At 41.1% G+C, this 16622-nt stretch overlaps 1 protein-coding gene across 1 annotated transcript in view; it reads left to right on the top strand.

The window, feature by feature from the left end:
* LOC124287917 (dynein axonemal heavy chain 12-like) overlaps positions 1-16622 on the top strand; it is a 79960-nt gene that overhangs the window by 22537 nt on the left and 40801 nt on the right. The window contains 17 exon segments of the mRNA XM_046724408.1: positions 2937-3131; positions 3694-3815; positions 4223-4505; positions 4908-5184; positions 5784-6109; positions 6265-6357; positions 7515-7907; positions 8096-8325; positions 8759-8942; positions 9600-9824; positions 10522-10704; positions 11294-11419; positions 12498-12686; positions 12808-12953; positions 14952-15254; positions 15378-15570; positions 15932-16137. Coding sequence (XP_046580364.1) covers positions 2937-3131; positions 3694-3815; positions 4223-4505; positions 4908-5184; positions 5784-6109; positions 6265-6357; positions 7515-7907; positions 8096-8325; positions 8759-8942; positions 9600-9824; positions 10522-10704; positions 11294-11419; positions 12498-12686; positions 12808-12953; positions 14952-15254; positions 15378-15570; positions 15932-16137 — 3674 coding nt within the window.

Below are 16622 nucleotides of genomic sequence, written 5' to 3'. Positions count from 1 at the left end.
TGATAACACTCACATATAATTGATGAGGATTATTTCAAAACGTAATGAATTTTCAACAGTCAGATCATTTAATTTTATGAAGAAGTATTTCCACCATTTTCCACATCCAGATGAAATGTAATTGGTGTGTATTTCTTGACCACTGCAGAATGTCATTCTATATTCTCCATCTTGAGTACACTCAGTATGGTGTTAACTGCAAAGTACACTTTATTTATTGGCATCACATTATTGCACTTTATTGTGACCAAGATCATTGCATTCCTACAATGGTCAGCTCTTTCAATGTTTCAAAAACCACCTAACCAAAAGATCAACGCTATTACTGTCGAACATGGCTTGGAGAGCTGTGTTTATACATGAAGGGTAAAGGATGGACCTGCCAAGACTTGGAGCTGCTTGACACTTGAAACACTTTCCACCTCCCAGTTGTGTCAACAGTGACTACATATATATGACACACTGACATATGTCTGTCACAGTCATATATTTTGTACAACAGTTTGCTGTTTGGAGGATACCATTGACATTTTGCAGTATATGCAGCAACTTGTGAAATAATAATCATGAGCTATATTATCCATCAAACACCCTCACACTGTCAAGGTATGCCACTATACGCATGATAAACTTCAAACTGGAAATCTATTTTGAACTCCATGTAAACAATTCTGGCATACAGACCTTCTTCTCTGTTTGTGTTTTACTTACAAGCTGAGACTTTGAATGTTGTACAGTATGACCTTTCAGTAATACAACCACGTAACAGGTAGATTTTAAGTTAAAACGTAACAGTGACAATGAAAGGAAATTCTTCCTTGGATGAGCTGAACTATGTATAGTGAAGATCCGGGTTAGATTTGATCTTCAACACCCATGCTTGTCGTAAGAGGCGACTAACAGGATCGGGGGACCAGGCTCGTTGACTTGGTTGACACATGTCATCATATCCCAATTGCGTAGATTGATGCTCATACTGTTGATCACTGGATTGTCTGGTCCAGACTTGATTATTTTCAGACCGCTGCCATATAGCTGGAATATTGCTGAGTGCGGCGTAAAACTAAACTCACTTACGCACTAGTTTATTGTAAATCAATGTAACATGATTAATTTGTAATAAAGTGGTTGTTACAACATATTATGATTACGAGAGGCTATACTGTACTGAAAATTGGAATCACTGTCCATTGTTTTGACATGTGGGTTTAATTGGTAATAGAGCGTATTATTATTATTTATGAGTGTCTGTGATGCTGTTGTAACATGTATACTCTTCACACACAAAGATGAAGCTAAGTTGTTATGTGACCGGTGGTAAGGATGACCCAGGGTTGCCCTGTTAGTTCTCTGCATGACTAGCAACAACTCGAGCATCTCTCTCAAGGACTCTGACATACAGTCTAGGTGGTAGCCAACAAGTCATCAACCTTTCTCATGTCACTCCACCTTCTCACTCATCTCCTGATGACTCACTCACTGACATATTGCAGCATTTGATCACATGCATTCACACAAGGAATAGGTCTTTGATTCTTATCATGATGTTTCAAAGACATTTGGTCAAGTTTTTGTATCTTGGCCCGCTTGCACACAGAATAGAATGGTATGACCACAGTAAGTGGTGTGAGTTGCTGTAGGGCCTGTAAGTCTCGTGAAGCACTACTTCGGGTACTAAGCTGGTTCCCAGCTCCCTTTGCGCGTGGCAACTTGCAATATGTGAGGTGGGGCACAGCTTACTTACCAGATTTCCGGTGACACACATACAAGAACCAGTTCTGGTTCCAAATTGCACAACTGCCAAATATGACTTTACTAGACCGGCCCAGGTGCACATCCATGCTTGGCTGTCACAGCCGTTGACAGTCGTAATAGTTGGCTCATTTGGTGATGGTTTGAGCAGAAATTTGTTATTCCTGGAAGGATTATCCGTTCCTTATTGTCAACTGACAACCATGAGACCATTCGAAAAGGTATGAAACGTTATTTGTCACCAGAAGTACTAAGGTCTCTCAAAGTGCTGTGACTTTCTTACGGGCCCTATAGTCATCTGATTGTAAACAATGCATGATGTTCACGTACCTAGTTGTTGAACCATGTACTAATTCATCACAGACACATGACTGCATCTTAGTGATAGTTTCCTACATTAAACGTATGACAGTTGTCATGAAATAGCTAATCTCTCTAGTGAATGTGTAAAGGTTTGTCTAGATTTGTAGTACTACACAAGGAATAGTGGTGGATAGTGTGGGATCACTATCCACAAAGAAATGCTCCACCTCTCTACCTTCATAGAAACCTTTAAGAGCTTCAGTATTAAACTTTCCTTTTAATAAATATTTTATGATTGCTTCTTGACAATAGTGCATATAGTGTTCTATCTTTGTTATATATGTTTCTAAACAATGAAATCTGAGGATCTTAAATGCCCTGCATTGTGTGACCTGCATTCAAAGCCAATATGGCATGCTCAAATGTCATAGTTGACTTCCGACTGTTTCATATTTTTCTTATGCACCAAACTAGAACTCTTAAAATTTGCTTTAAATAAACTTATAAACATTAAGCAAAATGTTTGTTTTTTCAATATTGCATGATAATGTTTAAAGGAGTTTCTGAAAACAGTATTAGGGGTATTGCTTGTAACTCTCTCATTATGCAGGGGATTCTTCTTTATTCCTTACATGATATCAGTTGACATCAATCTCCACCTCCTTTGGTTTTCAAATGAAATACAGCATGCCTGTTATTTGACTTCGCAATATTTACTAACAACCATCTCATCATTACTAAACCTCATGAGTTTTTTCAGTCAAAGAATTCCTTGGCTATTTCTAGAAATATGATTCAATCAGTTTAGCTTTTCATGATACATCTATAGATTGTTGTGTGTTAGGATGGTGTGTGTTATCTAATATTGTTGGTGTGTGTAGGTGTGGGAAGAGAAGCTGATGCGGACGCAGGAGACAATTGACGAGTGGCTGAAGGTGCAGGCACAGTGGCTGTATCTGGAACCCATCTTCTCCTCTGAGGACATCATGCAGCAGATGCCGGAGGAGGGGAGGCTGTTCCAGATGGTGGACAGGAACTGGAAGGATGTCATGAGGCACACCGTCAAGGATTCCAAGGTCAGTGCGGTCATGGAGAAAGTCTGCCTTCAATGAACACATTAACATGCCTCAAAAACGTTCACCAGTCCAGGTCTCTGGATATGTCAGAAGAACAGCATTATGAAAACAATTTGAAAGTAATATAACTACCTAAAAACAGTGAAAGTTTCAAATATATGAAATATGATGTCAAGAATATATTGAACAAGATACAGATAATGAATTAAACATGTGTTGAGTGAATTAGTGTGAATTCCTACAATTGATCGTAATTGACCTAGATGATATCCCCAAATGTAGACAGTGAGTGTTGATTTGAATTAAACATATTTTATTCATTGAAGAAAAGGATTGGGCACAAGTTATCCAACTTAATGAAGCCCTCTCCCTATATTGACAACAATTATATTTTCATAATTTAAATCAAATATGCATAAAACAGATGATATACGTGAAAGATGTTGAGTTTGAGAATATAACAGTTTAAGATGAACAGAGGAATCGTTTAGTTTGATTGATGTAATGCTGGACATGTTTGAAGATATCAGTGTGATGTAGACAGTGTTGTTGTGTGCTTCAGGTAATGGCAGCAGTAGGCATGCAGGGGCTGCTGGAGAAGCTGGTGGACAGCAATGGTCTCCTGGACAAGATCAACAAGGGTCTGAATGCCTATCTGGAGAAGAAACGACTCTTCTTCCCACGGTGAGTGTCCATTGCCATGTAGCAAGGGTATTAGAAATACAGGTTTATCTCTCATTATGGTTTTGTCAACATGTTTCAGATGTAGTAGCTTCCAAGGGCTCATTAAAAGTATCTGTCTTTCTGATGCACTTTTACCATACTAGAGCAGAACTGTTTCCCCAGTTCCCCATGTTCATCAAAAGAACCAACAAGTATCTCGATATGGAGTTACCACATTTGACTTGAGTTTTTGCTCACACTGTCCACCACTGGTTTGCACTTTGACATATTGTTGAGTGAATGTTCAATAATCTACACCCTTATAGTTTTTCCTGAACTGAAATTAGGTATGTTGAATTATGCCTGATTAAATGGTCATTGAGCCAGTTGCCTCCCTTGATCTTCAGTTCCATCCATTTTTTTTTCAGATTCTTCTTCTTGTCCAATGATGAGATGCTTGAGATTCTCTCCGAGACCAAGGACCCAATGAGGGTCCAGCCACATCTGAAGAAGTGTTTTGAAGGCATTGCCAAGCTGGAGTTTGATGATAAGCTGGACATCCACGCCATGTTCTCCAGTGAGGGGGAGAAAGTGAAGTACTCCACTGCTATCTCTACAGCTGAGGCTCGGGGGGCCGTAGAGAAGTGGCTGCTGCAGGTCCAAGATGTCATGCTGCTGTCTATACATGATGTCATTGCTGCTGCTGTTGAGGTGAGGATGAGATACATTTCACAATCTGTATGCATCAGATAGATGATATGAGAAACTGACAATCAAATTTGGCACTCATGTAGAGTGTGTGTGCAATCACTGATTATTATTTGCTCTCAATTGGTTACAGTGATCTATATTTGTAATTAACATGCCTATAATGAGGGGTGGGGGGGGAGGTATGCTGGCCAGTTGCTATATCTGAAATATGTTTAACCAAGTACAGGTATAACAAATTAAAATTAATGGTCCCTTTGATTCCACTATTAACATAGTTTACTATGCTATAATAAGAGCTCATTGAAGAAACACAGCTGAATATAGACAGACAAAGTTTGATGAACGGGTTTTGTTTGCCAAACTGGAATGATTTGTTTGTGAATTTTATTTGTTTTTTTCCAGGCCTACCTGATCTCTCCTCGCTGTGAGTGGGTGAAGGAGTGGCCGGGCCAGGTTGTCCTGTGTGCGTCCCAGGTGTACTGGACGCGGGAGGTGCATGAGGCCATCCGGGGAGGACCGCAAGGACTTAAGGACTACTGGGAGAAACTGCAGTCTCAGCTGAAGGACGTTGTGGCACTGGTCCGAGGCAAACTGACCAAGCAGCAGAGAATCACACTAGGAGCTCTTGTGGTCATAGACGTACATGCTCGGGATGTGGTATTAGACATGGCAAACAAAGGTATTTATAGCTCACAGAAACGTGTTGGGTCACAGTACACTAAGTATCACATATCCATGTGAATGTTTTTGAAAACTGTGAGTTGGAGAGAACTTTTATTCTTTTAAGCTAAACTCGTCAAGACACTGTACACATGAACTGTCGACTGATGTTATTCATATGTTCACAAATCCTATTTCCAACACAGAAACATTGTTGGAATGGCAAGTGGTGATCTGAAACAGATTCCAAATGGTCTTTTTAAGGCCTTTTGCTTGATTGTTGCTTATTTGTCACACATTACAATAGTTGAATAGTTTAGACGGCAAAGTAAGACGGCAACCCACTCAACAAGTGTATTTGGAGATGTTGATGCAATTAATTTAGCAATTACTTTACTGAGGCCCTACGCCATTAATACTTTGGTGCCTTAATGGTGTACAATAAATATTGGGTTCCTGATGAACAGGACATTCAGCTTCAGATACAAAGTGCAGATCCTTTCAACAAATGAGATGATGTTGTGATGATGGTGTTCTATATAGCACCATCGCTACATCTGTATAATTAGCCTGCTGTCTGTCTGCTAGTTTCATCTCTGTGACTGTTGTGTATGCTAGGTGTGGCAGCAGAGAACGACTTCAACTGGTTGTCCCAGCTGCGCTACTACTGGGAGGATGAGAAGATGTTAGTCCGCATCACCAACGCTACAGTCAGATACTGTAACGAGTACCTCGGTAACTCTGGTCGCCTCGTCATCACTCCTCTCACAGACAGATGCTACAGAACACTGGTCGGAGCATTCCATCTCAATCTGAACGGAGCTCCAGAAGGTCCTGCCGGAACAGGGAAGACCGAGACCACCAAGGATCTGGCAAAGGCTCTGGCTGTACAGTGTGTTGTGTTCAACTGCTCTGATGGCCTGGACTACATTGCCATGGGAAAGGTAAATACTTGCTCAGTTTCACTGAATGATACAACTGTTTCCATAATGCCAACTGGTTTCCTCATTGACTCGGTTATGAAATGAGAAGTTTCATAAAATTGTTATCGTCTCTTACAGTGGCATGTTTATATATATATCTGCTTTGTAAATTTCAGTTCTTCAAAGGTCTCGCCTCCGCAGGAGCATGGGCATGTTTTGATGAGTTCAACCGTATAGATCTGGAAGTGTTGTCAGTGGTAGCACAGCAGGTATGCAGTTGGATTTTGAGATTTTCACATTTATAATTTAATTCATGTTTAGTGTATTGTTGTCCCCCGCCACAACGTGGAACGGGGAACTATGTATTCAGCGGCGTCCTTATTCAGCGGCGATTCTTGTTAACGCGATATCTCATGAACTGTTCTACCCAATGTCTTCAAATTTGGTGACAGCCTACATTGGGAGATTATGCAGACACCAGTCGATTTGGGTGAGCTTGACCTTATTTCCAAGGTCACCATGACACTGATCACCTTTTCAAATGCTTGTTAACGCGATATCTCATGAAATGTTGTACCCAATGTCTTCAAATTTCGTGACAGCCTACATTAGGGGATTACGCAGACACCAGTCAATTTGGGTGACCTTGACCTTATTTTCAAAGTCACCGCGACACTGACCACTTTTCAAACTGTTGTTAACGTGATATCTCATGCACTGTTGTACCCAGTGTCTTCAAATTTGGTGACAGCCTACAATGGGGGATTATGCAGACACCAGTTTATTTGGTGACCTTGACCTTATCTTCAAGGTCACCATGACACTTTGCACGCTTTTAACTCTTGTTAATGCGATATTTCATGGACTGTTGTACCCAATGTCTTCAAATTTGGTGACAGCATACATTGGGGGATTACGCAGACACCAGTTGATTTTGGGTGACCCTGACCTTATCTTCAAGGTCATTACGACACTTTTGCACACTTTTAACTCTTGTTAACGCGATATCTCATGGACTGTTGTACCCAATGTCTTCAAATTTGGTGACAGTTTACATTGGGGTATTACACAGACACCAGTTTATTTGGGTGACCTTGACCTTATCTTCAAGGTCACCACGATACTTTGACCGCTTTTTAAAGGCGATATCTCATAAAACATTGCACCCAATGTTTTCAAGTATGTTGACAGCCTACATTGGGTGATTATGCAGACACCAGTCATTTCAGGCATCTTGTATGTGACCCAAAAATAAAAAGTAGTAAATATAGATATTCAATTCTTTAGCGGCGGGGGACATTGCCATATCAGTGGCAAACACTTGTTATTATTGTGTTCAAAGAATGTGTGTCATGTGAAGTATGGTGTAAGCAAAACCATTGTGACAGTTGATGTGATGAATCTAATTCTTGTCTGTCTTCCTCAGATCCTGTGTATTATCCGAGCTGTCCAGGGCAAGGTTGACACGTTCATGTTTGAAGGAACTGAGCTGGCTCTCAACCCCAACTGCTATGTATGTATCACCATGAACCCTGGCTACGCTGGTCGCTCCGAGCTGCCTGACAACCTGAAGGTGCTCTTCAGAACTGTGGCCATGATGGTGCCAGACTATGCCATGATTGCCGAGATCTCACTGTATTCCTTCGGCTTCCTGGATGCCAGAAATCTGGCAGTGAAGATTGTGACTACCTACCGACTGTGCTCAGAACAACTGTCATCCCAGTTTCATTATGACTACGGTATGAGAGCTGTGAAGGCCGTGCTGTCAGCTGCTGGTAACCTCAAGCTGAAGTATCCTGACGAAGATGAAGACATACTGGTATGTTCTCTTATATATTTCATCACTGAACAATAGTTGATAAACTGTTCAGGCAAATGTCCACTATTCTTTCATCATGAAGGTTATGTATGTTATTTCACCTAGATTTCTCTGTTTGTGATGTGAAATGTTCCCTGAAGTTATCACCCTTTATACATCAGTGCTCAAGATTGCTATTTCTCTTTCAGCTTCTGCGATCTATCATTGATGTCAACTTGCCAAAGTTTTTATCCCACGACATCCCGCTGTTCAATGGCATCATCTCCGACTTGTTCCCGGGGCTGCAGCTGCCAGAGGCAGACTACAAGCTCTTCCTCGCTGCCATGGAGCAACAATGTTTGAACAAGAACCTACAGTTTGTTGACTTCTTCAGGGAGAAGATCATCCAGACGTACGAGATGATGATAGTGAGACACGGGTGAGTCAGTGCTAGATATGTGCGTCCTGTTGTAAGTATTCACTGACATGGGATCAGGGGTCACCAAGTATGATCAGGGCCACTGGCATGGGCTCCTGCTCTTGCAATCAACGGAAGATCTGTCTGCTTCTGACATGAGGACATGAAACCTGGATGATGATGTGTAGTTGACTGTGTTATCACATGTGTCACTCACTCACTCTTCAGTGTGTTATTGTGTTACTGAAATGGTTTAATGTTGTATCATAGTTATGTTAAGAACTGCTACAACTTTACAATATTCTGTACTGCGTCTTCAGTAAAAATATCTCCGGAGTTTAAGCAAATCTTTGATGTACTCTGAGTTCACTTTTGCATGTTGGCGCGCTGCTCTCAGTACCGAATAAAGCATGTTAATCAGTAGTTAGATTTTGTAAGCATTCACTGTTTTCAGCTTCATGTTGGTGGGGGAGCCGTTTGGCGCCAAGTCTAAGGTGTTGGAGGTGCTGGGGGAGGGAATGACGCAGCTCAGTGAGGATGGCCATGAGGATTTTGACAGGGTCATCACCAGGATCATCAACCCGAAGGCCATCACCATGGGCCAACTGTTTGGACAGTTTGATCCTGTATCTCATGAGGTAAACAGCCAGAAAGATAGGATGTTACCATATTCTTTCATGACTTGAAACAGTTTCAGGGCACATGTGTGGCCCACTTGCCTAGACATAACAATGTTCTGTGCTGAGTTCTGTCCCTTAGCTGTGTGCCTGAGACCTTTGATTTGAGGTTTGGATCCAAGTTCAACTTCATTCTGTTCCTGTTTTTTGCAGGCACATGTTTGCCAATGTGGTATCTATGTCCTGCATCACTTTTCTCCCACCTCAAGCTATCTGTGAGTGAGTGAATTTAGTTTCGTTTTATGCCACACTCAGCAATATTCCAGTTATATGGTGGCGGTCTGTAAATAATCGAGTCTGGACCAGACAATCCAGTGATCAACAGCATGAACATTGATCTGCACAACTGGGATATGATCACATGTGTCAACCAAGTCGGCAAGTCTGATCACCCAATACTGTTAGTCACCTTTTACGACATGCATGGGTTACTGAAGATCAATTCTAACCCGGATCTTAATGGGTTCAAGCTGACACTATGTGATATAACTTGAATACTGTTCTAAAGACATTGAACTCACTCACTGGTTAAAGCAGTTTTCATCATATCCCAATGGTTCATAGATATTGTTGTTGTTGTCTTGTGAAGTCCCCACATGTGATGTTGTATATTTCCAGTGGACAGATGGAGTTGTGGCCAACACATTCAGGGAGTTCGCCTCCACTGATACCCCCGACAGGAAGTGGGTGATATTTGATGGCCCGATTGATGCCCTGTGGATTGAGAACATGAACACTGTTCTGGATGACAACAAGAAGCTGTGTCTCATGAGTGGTGAGATCATCCAGATGTCTTCCGTCATGAGTCTCATCTTTGAAACCATGGATCTCTCACAGGCCTCGGTAAGCTCATGCTAGTTGAAGGTGGAGGAGACCTGTATATGTGGGACTGAGAACATTTGACAGTACTTGTAATACAGTCTTGTTCTGTATCTGCTGAAAGGCAGAAGATATTAGTGAAACAGTTGTGTGTGCTAGACAAGATATGTTTGTGAAATCAAAGACATGTATATATGTCTTTGGTGAAACATAACAGCAGTATTCCTTCAAACTCAAGACTTGTTACACTTATCTACTTCATACAATTTTTATACAGTTGAGAATGATCCACAGTGCCATATCTTGCCTTGATGTGTTTCATGAGTGAATGGAAAGAAAATCGAAAGTTTCTTTGTAAGAATGTGAATAAGGCACATCATTACTCAAACTACATAAAGTTCACAAAGTCACGGATGTAATCAATCGTATATGGGTCCAATACCTAGCATACAGAGTTACATACAGTATTCATAATGAGCATACTAATGAATACTGCAGGACATGGATTTAGATAACATGACGTTGATGTCTTTGATCAGAGTTGATATCAGTGTTACAGTATTGTAAGTCTTAGCTTTGTTAGAAAAGGGCAAATAATTCTGAATACCATATGAACTTCAGTTTCTTAAATATTACCATGAAGTTGTTCATCAGTGACAGTGTGTGCCTATTTAAATGTTGGTTAAATGCTCGTGTCTAATGCTATGAGCATTCCCTGCAGCCTGCTACTGTGTCTCGGTGCGGTATGGTGTACCTCGAGCCAACAACACTGGGCTGGAGGCCTATCGTCAAGTCCTGGATCCACACCTTCCCCGATGTGCTGAAGGAGAGCTCGGAACTGGTTGATGCCATGTTTGAGTGGCTTGTGGACCCTTGTCTCAACTTTGTCAGGAAACACTGCAAGGTGAAGAAACAAAACTACAACCCTGTGTCTTGTTCCACAAAGTGATCTTAATTCCTATACTTTAACATTAAATTACCACAAGTTTAACATAAAAGTTGCTTCATGGAATTAGGCCCTTAACATATCTGAAATATTTCACTAGAATTGATTCTTATTTTCGGGTGGATGTAACAGTAATGTCTTTTTCAGTTTGGCTGTAATCAACTTACTGGCAAACAAGGATAAGTTGAGCACCGACCTGACAATTGCCGTGTTAGCATGTATGAGTGCCACCCACTGGTGCTTGCCATTTTTAGCGAAGGGGCCCCAGGTTGTCCGCAATCAAGTGTAGTGTAACTTGCTACACCGACGTGAGAGTGTTATGAGCAAGGCGTGTGCAGCTACGCTCGGAATCAATTTCATCGTCATGCAAAGCACGTGCACTAGCCTACATCTGCTCTACCTTTCACAAACCAAATGGGTTTGCTCATTGCCGTGCATCGCCTACTTCTCGTAAACATGTTCTCTGTGCCGGTCCAACTTATCCTTGTTTGCCAGTAGTGAGGATCATAAATGTGAGTAGATATTACATAAGTGACTATGTTTACAGGAGTATGTCCCCACAAGCCCCGCCAACCTGGTCCGCTCTCTGATGTATCTCATCGATATGTTGATGCATGAGTCCATCAACAAAGATGATGCAGCTGACAACAAGCACATCAAAGTGTACCTAGTGGTGAGTGAACGCTTGTAACAGATTGCTACAGGGTTGGTAGGGTGGGAAGTTGTGGGTATTGAGAGACTGAGTTGACACCAGTATGACATCAAAGTGTACCTAGTGGTGAGTGAACGCTTGTAACAGATTGCTACAGGGTTGGTAGGGTGGGAAGTTGTGGGTATTGAGAGACTGAGATTGCATCAAAGTGTACAGGGTGAGTGAACGCTGGTAGGCTGGGTTGGTAGGGTGGGAAGTTGTGGGTATTGAGAGACTGAGTTGACACCAGTATGACATCAAAGTGTACCTAGTGGTGAGTGAACGCTTGTAACAGATTGCTACAGGGTTGGTAGGGTGGGAAGTTGTGGAGGTGTGGGTATTGAGAGACTGAGTTGACACCAGTATGACATCAAAGTGTACCTAGTGGTGAGTGAACGCTTGTAACAGATTGCTACAGGGTTGGTAGGGTGGGAAGTTGTGGAGGTGTGGGTATTGAGAGACTGAGTTGACACCAGTATGACATCAAGGTGTACCTAGTGGTGAGTGAACACTTGTAACAGATTGCTACAGGGTTGGTAGGGTGGGAAGTTGTGGAGGTGTGGGTATTGAGAGACTGAGTTGACACCAGTATGACATCAAGGTGTACCTAGTGGTGAGTGAACGCTTGTAACAGATTGCTACAGGGTTGGTAGGGTGGGAAGTTGTGGAGTTATGGGTATTGAGGTATTGAGGAATTATAGGGTATTACACAGAGGAGACAAACTTGGAGGAATTGTGTTGTGTGACTTTTAAGTAACCCTGATATGGAATATTATCATTGAAATAGGAGAATGTTAGGCTACACAAGATCATATAGTAGACCTACTGACAAGAGACAGGTTAGTATATACTGGACCTGTCTTCTTGTTATTTTGTGTAGTTCGTGTTTCTTAATCCTAAAATAATTGAATTGGTGCTCATACTATCAGCCCTTGAATTTTATGCTGTTTTTATATTTTCTGTCTGGAACACCAAGTGATGCAAGAGTGAAAAACCAGAACAACAGTTTTATATCTGTTACACTGTGTTATGACATACTGTGAAATGTCTGTGTTTTCAGTCAGCAATACTGTTCTCAACACCGTGGTCTATCGGAGGGGTGGTGGACGTTGACAGCAGACAGAAGTTTGATGTGTTCTACAAAGATCTAATGGCAGGAAAGTTTGAGGAACACCCAATACCCAAAGTTCTTGGAAAGATTGAGGTGCCATTCCCCAATGACAACATGGTGTACGACTTCATGTATGAGGTGAGTGAGTCACTGTGAAAGGCCTGCTTGGGACTGTATGTGTCCAATGTGCTCATGGAGTTACGGCCTTGTTACATCATCGATGAACGCAGATGTGACACAGTATGTTTGCTGCTTTCAGCAAAAGGCTCGAGGTCAGTGGCGCCACTGGAATGACCTCATCAAGGGAGCTGAGTCAAAGAGTAAGAAGATCCGAGAGATGCTGGTCCCTACCATGGACACAGCCAGATATGCCTACCTCATGGACCTGTGTATAGAACATGGACGGTAATAGGCCACACGATTTTGATTTTACATTTTATGCAATTATTTTTAACATTTGCACATGGGTTAGTCTAAATGATACTAGTCCCCCGCCTTGATATTGCTGGAATATTGCTAAAATCGGCATAAAATCCAACTCATTCACTAAATGATACTAGTCCCCCGCCATGATATTGCTGGAATATTGCTAAAATCGGCATAAAATCCAACTCATTCACTAAATGATACTAGTCCCCCGCCATGATATTGCTGGAATATTGCTAATATCGACATAAAATCCAACTCATTCACTAAATGATACTAGTCCCCCGCCATGATATTGCTGGAATATTGCTAATATCGGCATAAAATCCAACTCATTCACTAAATGATACTAGTCCCCCGCCATGATATTGCTGGAATATTGCTAATATCGGCGTAAAATCCAACTCATTCACTAAATGATACTAGTCCCCCGCCATGATATTGCTGGAATATTGCTAATATCGGCGTAAAATCCAACTCATTCACTAAATGATACTAGTCCCCTGCCATGATATTGCTGGAATATTGCTAATATCGGCATAAAATCCAACTCATTCACTAAATGATACCCCCTGCCATGATATTGCTGGAATATTGCTAATATCGGCGTAAAATCCAACTCACTCACTAAATGATACTAGTCCCCACTCACTAAATGATACTAGTCCCGCCATGATATTGCTGGAATATTGCTAATATCGGCGTGAAAATCCAACTCACTCACTAAATGATACTAGTCCCCATGATATCGCCATGATATTGCTGGAATATTGCTAATATCGGCGTAAAATCCAACTCATTCACTAAATGATACTAGTCCCCCGCCATGATATTGCTGGAATATTGCTAATATCGGCGTAAAATCCAACTCACTCACTAAATGATACTAGTCCCCCGCCATGATATTGCTGGAATATTGCTAATATCGGGCGAAAAATCCAACTCACTCACTAAATGATACTAGTCCCCTCGCCATGATATTGCTGGAATATTGCTAATATCGGGCGTAAAATCCCTCATTCACTAAATGATACTAGTCCCCCGCCATGATATTGCTGGAATATTGCTAATATCGGCGTAAAATCCAACTCATTCACTAAATGATACTAGTCCCCCGCCATGATATTGCTGGAATATTGCTAATATCGGCGTAAAATCCAACTCATTCACTAAATGATACTAGTCCCCCGCCATGATATTGCTGGAATATTGCTAATATCGGCTAAAATCCAAAATCCAACTCATTCACTAAATGATACTAGTCCCCCGCCATGATATTGCTGGAATATTGCTAATATTGGCGTAAAATCCAACTCACTCACTAAATGATACTAGTCCCCCGCCATGATATTGCTGGAATATTGCTAATATTGGCGTAAAATCCAACTCACTCACTAAATGATACTAGTCCCCCGCCATGATATTGCTGGAATATTGCTAATATCGGCGTAAAATCCAACTCACTCACTAAATGATACTAGTCCCTCGCCATCAATATTGCTGGAATATTGATAATAGTAATATCGACGTAAAATCCAACTCACTCACTAAATGATACTATATATAAATACCGGTACTCATACAGCTTAGTACTTGCTTGTTATTTGCCTGAAGTTTTTTAACTCAGTTGGATCAGAGGGGGGAAAAATGTACTAATTCTTTTCTACATGCAAGATGTTTAAAAAATTTAAAGTAAGATGTACAAGCTTTTATTTATGTGAGAGAAGGCTTTGTAGGTTCAAAATAACATGTACAATTCATTTTGGATTTTATAAGTTATGAATTTTGTGCCAGTCGTTTTCCCGATTTTTAACAGAATTATAAATAAAAATGGACTCTAAACAGTTTTAGTCTATTTTATGATTATCTTCTCAAGGTATGGTGTCTTAGATTAAGAAGACGTAGCTACAAAACACCAATATTTCAGTTTGAATTGGAGCTTGATTCATGTGTGTAATGAGAACTGTGTACTTGCAGCCCTCTACTATTTGTGGGCCCAACAGGAACAGGTAAGAGTGTGTATGTCCAGGAGAAGATGATGAGTCTGTCCAAGGACCGCTACCTGCCAACATTTGTCAACTTCTCTGCTCAAACCAGTGCCAATATGACTCAGAACATCATCATGTCCAAGCTTGACAAGCGGAGGAAGGGCGTGTTCGGACCACAGATGGGCAAGAGAGCCGTGATATTTGTGGACGATCTCAACATGCCGGCTAAAGAAGTGTATGGCGCCCAACCTCCGATTGAATTGCTTAGGCAGTGTATTGATCATGGAAACTGGTGAGAATACTTTTTTAGGGTTCAAATTCAACAAAGTTATGAATTCACATTTTCATTATAGATTTTCTTGGAGTGGTTCTGCTTGTATTGATGTTGGTTGTAACACAAACCATGGTCGTGCAGGTATGACCTAAAGGACACCTCCAAGCTGGTGCTGCAGGATGTGCAGTTCCTGGCAGCCATGGGACCCCCTGGCGGAGGCCGCAACCATGTCACCCCCAGGTTCCTCCGACACTTCAACCTGGTGGCCATGAACCCCTTTAATGAGGAAACTATGATCAAAATCTTTTCAACAATCATGTCAACTTACTTAAGAGTAAGTAACTTCACTAGTTCCAACAAGTATACTGTTGTGTTGTGAATGTACCAGATGAAAACTTGGCCTGCATATAGCCAAGATTAACCTGAATTTGTGAATTTGTTCATACTTGAACCTTGAGTTTGACCACTTATTCAAGACATTACTGGTTTTTACTCCATTCGACTTTCCAATATGGCTGCCATAATTTGTTCTGTGTCTTTTTTCATCAAAACAATGGAACAATTTTTTTTTTAATCCTGTTTCCCTAGCTGCCTTAGGACAAACTGTCAGCGTTTTATCTTTTATTGTTGTGCTAGACTTAGTAAGGCTGAACAGAATTCCGTCTCCTCTGACTGGCATTGTTCTGTGTTACCAGGGTCAAGAGTTCTCTGCTGACTTCTTCTCTGCGGGTAACAACATTGTGCAGGCCACCATGGAGATGTACAAGCAGGCCATGGACAACCTGCTACCCACACCAGCCAAGTCCCATTATGTGTTTAACTTGAGAGATTTCTCTCGAGTCATCCTGGGTGTCTGTCTTATTAAGAAGGAGCAAGTAGAGAATAAACGACAGATGATTAGGTGAGCTTCTTGTAGCTGAATGCTTTAACAGATAACCTTCATGCTGGAAACACTATGGACCGTACAGGCAGCTTTATCATTTGAGTAGGAACAGTGGAAAGACTGAACACTAATGTTGACGTATATATGACTTGTTGCATGTATGACTTAATTGTTAGTTAAGGGTTCATTCTTGTTATCTTCTTTATGACATGACATTATGTAAGCATAAAAGAGAAAGCTTGAAAATTTGCTAATTGGCTTAAAATGTAATTTGTAGAAAAATACTGGGATATTGTAAAATATGATGGATGTTTAATGAGTATCTGTCTATAAACAAACAGCATGTGTGGAAAACTGATGAAAACATATTTATTTAAATATTACCCCTAAACAATGGCAATATACTGTCCTGTCTCTGAAAATTGAAAATGTGCCTGTAAATGTCAGTATTTTGGTAATGGCATCCAACTATAGCCTATACCTCATTTCCTCTACCACTGTCA

The sequence above is a fragment of the Haliotis rubra genome, unplaced genomic scaffold, assembly GCF_003918875.1.
Source record: "Haliotis rubra isolate DU_JTF1 unplaced genomic scaffold, ASM391887v1 Scf111, whole genome shotgun sequence".
Classification (NCBI taxonomy): domain Eukaryota; kingdom Metazoa; phylum Mollusca; class Gastropoda; order Lepetellida; family Haliotidae; genus Haliotis; species Haliotis rubra.
The sequence above is the reverse complement of the archived record's forward strand: the minus strand, read 5'-3'. Positions and strand labels throughout refer to the sequence as shown.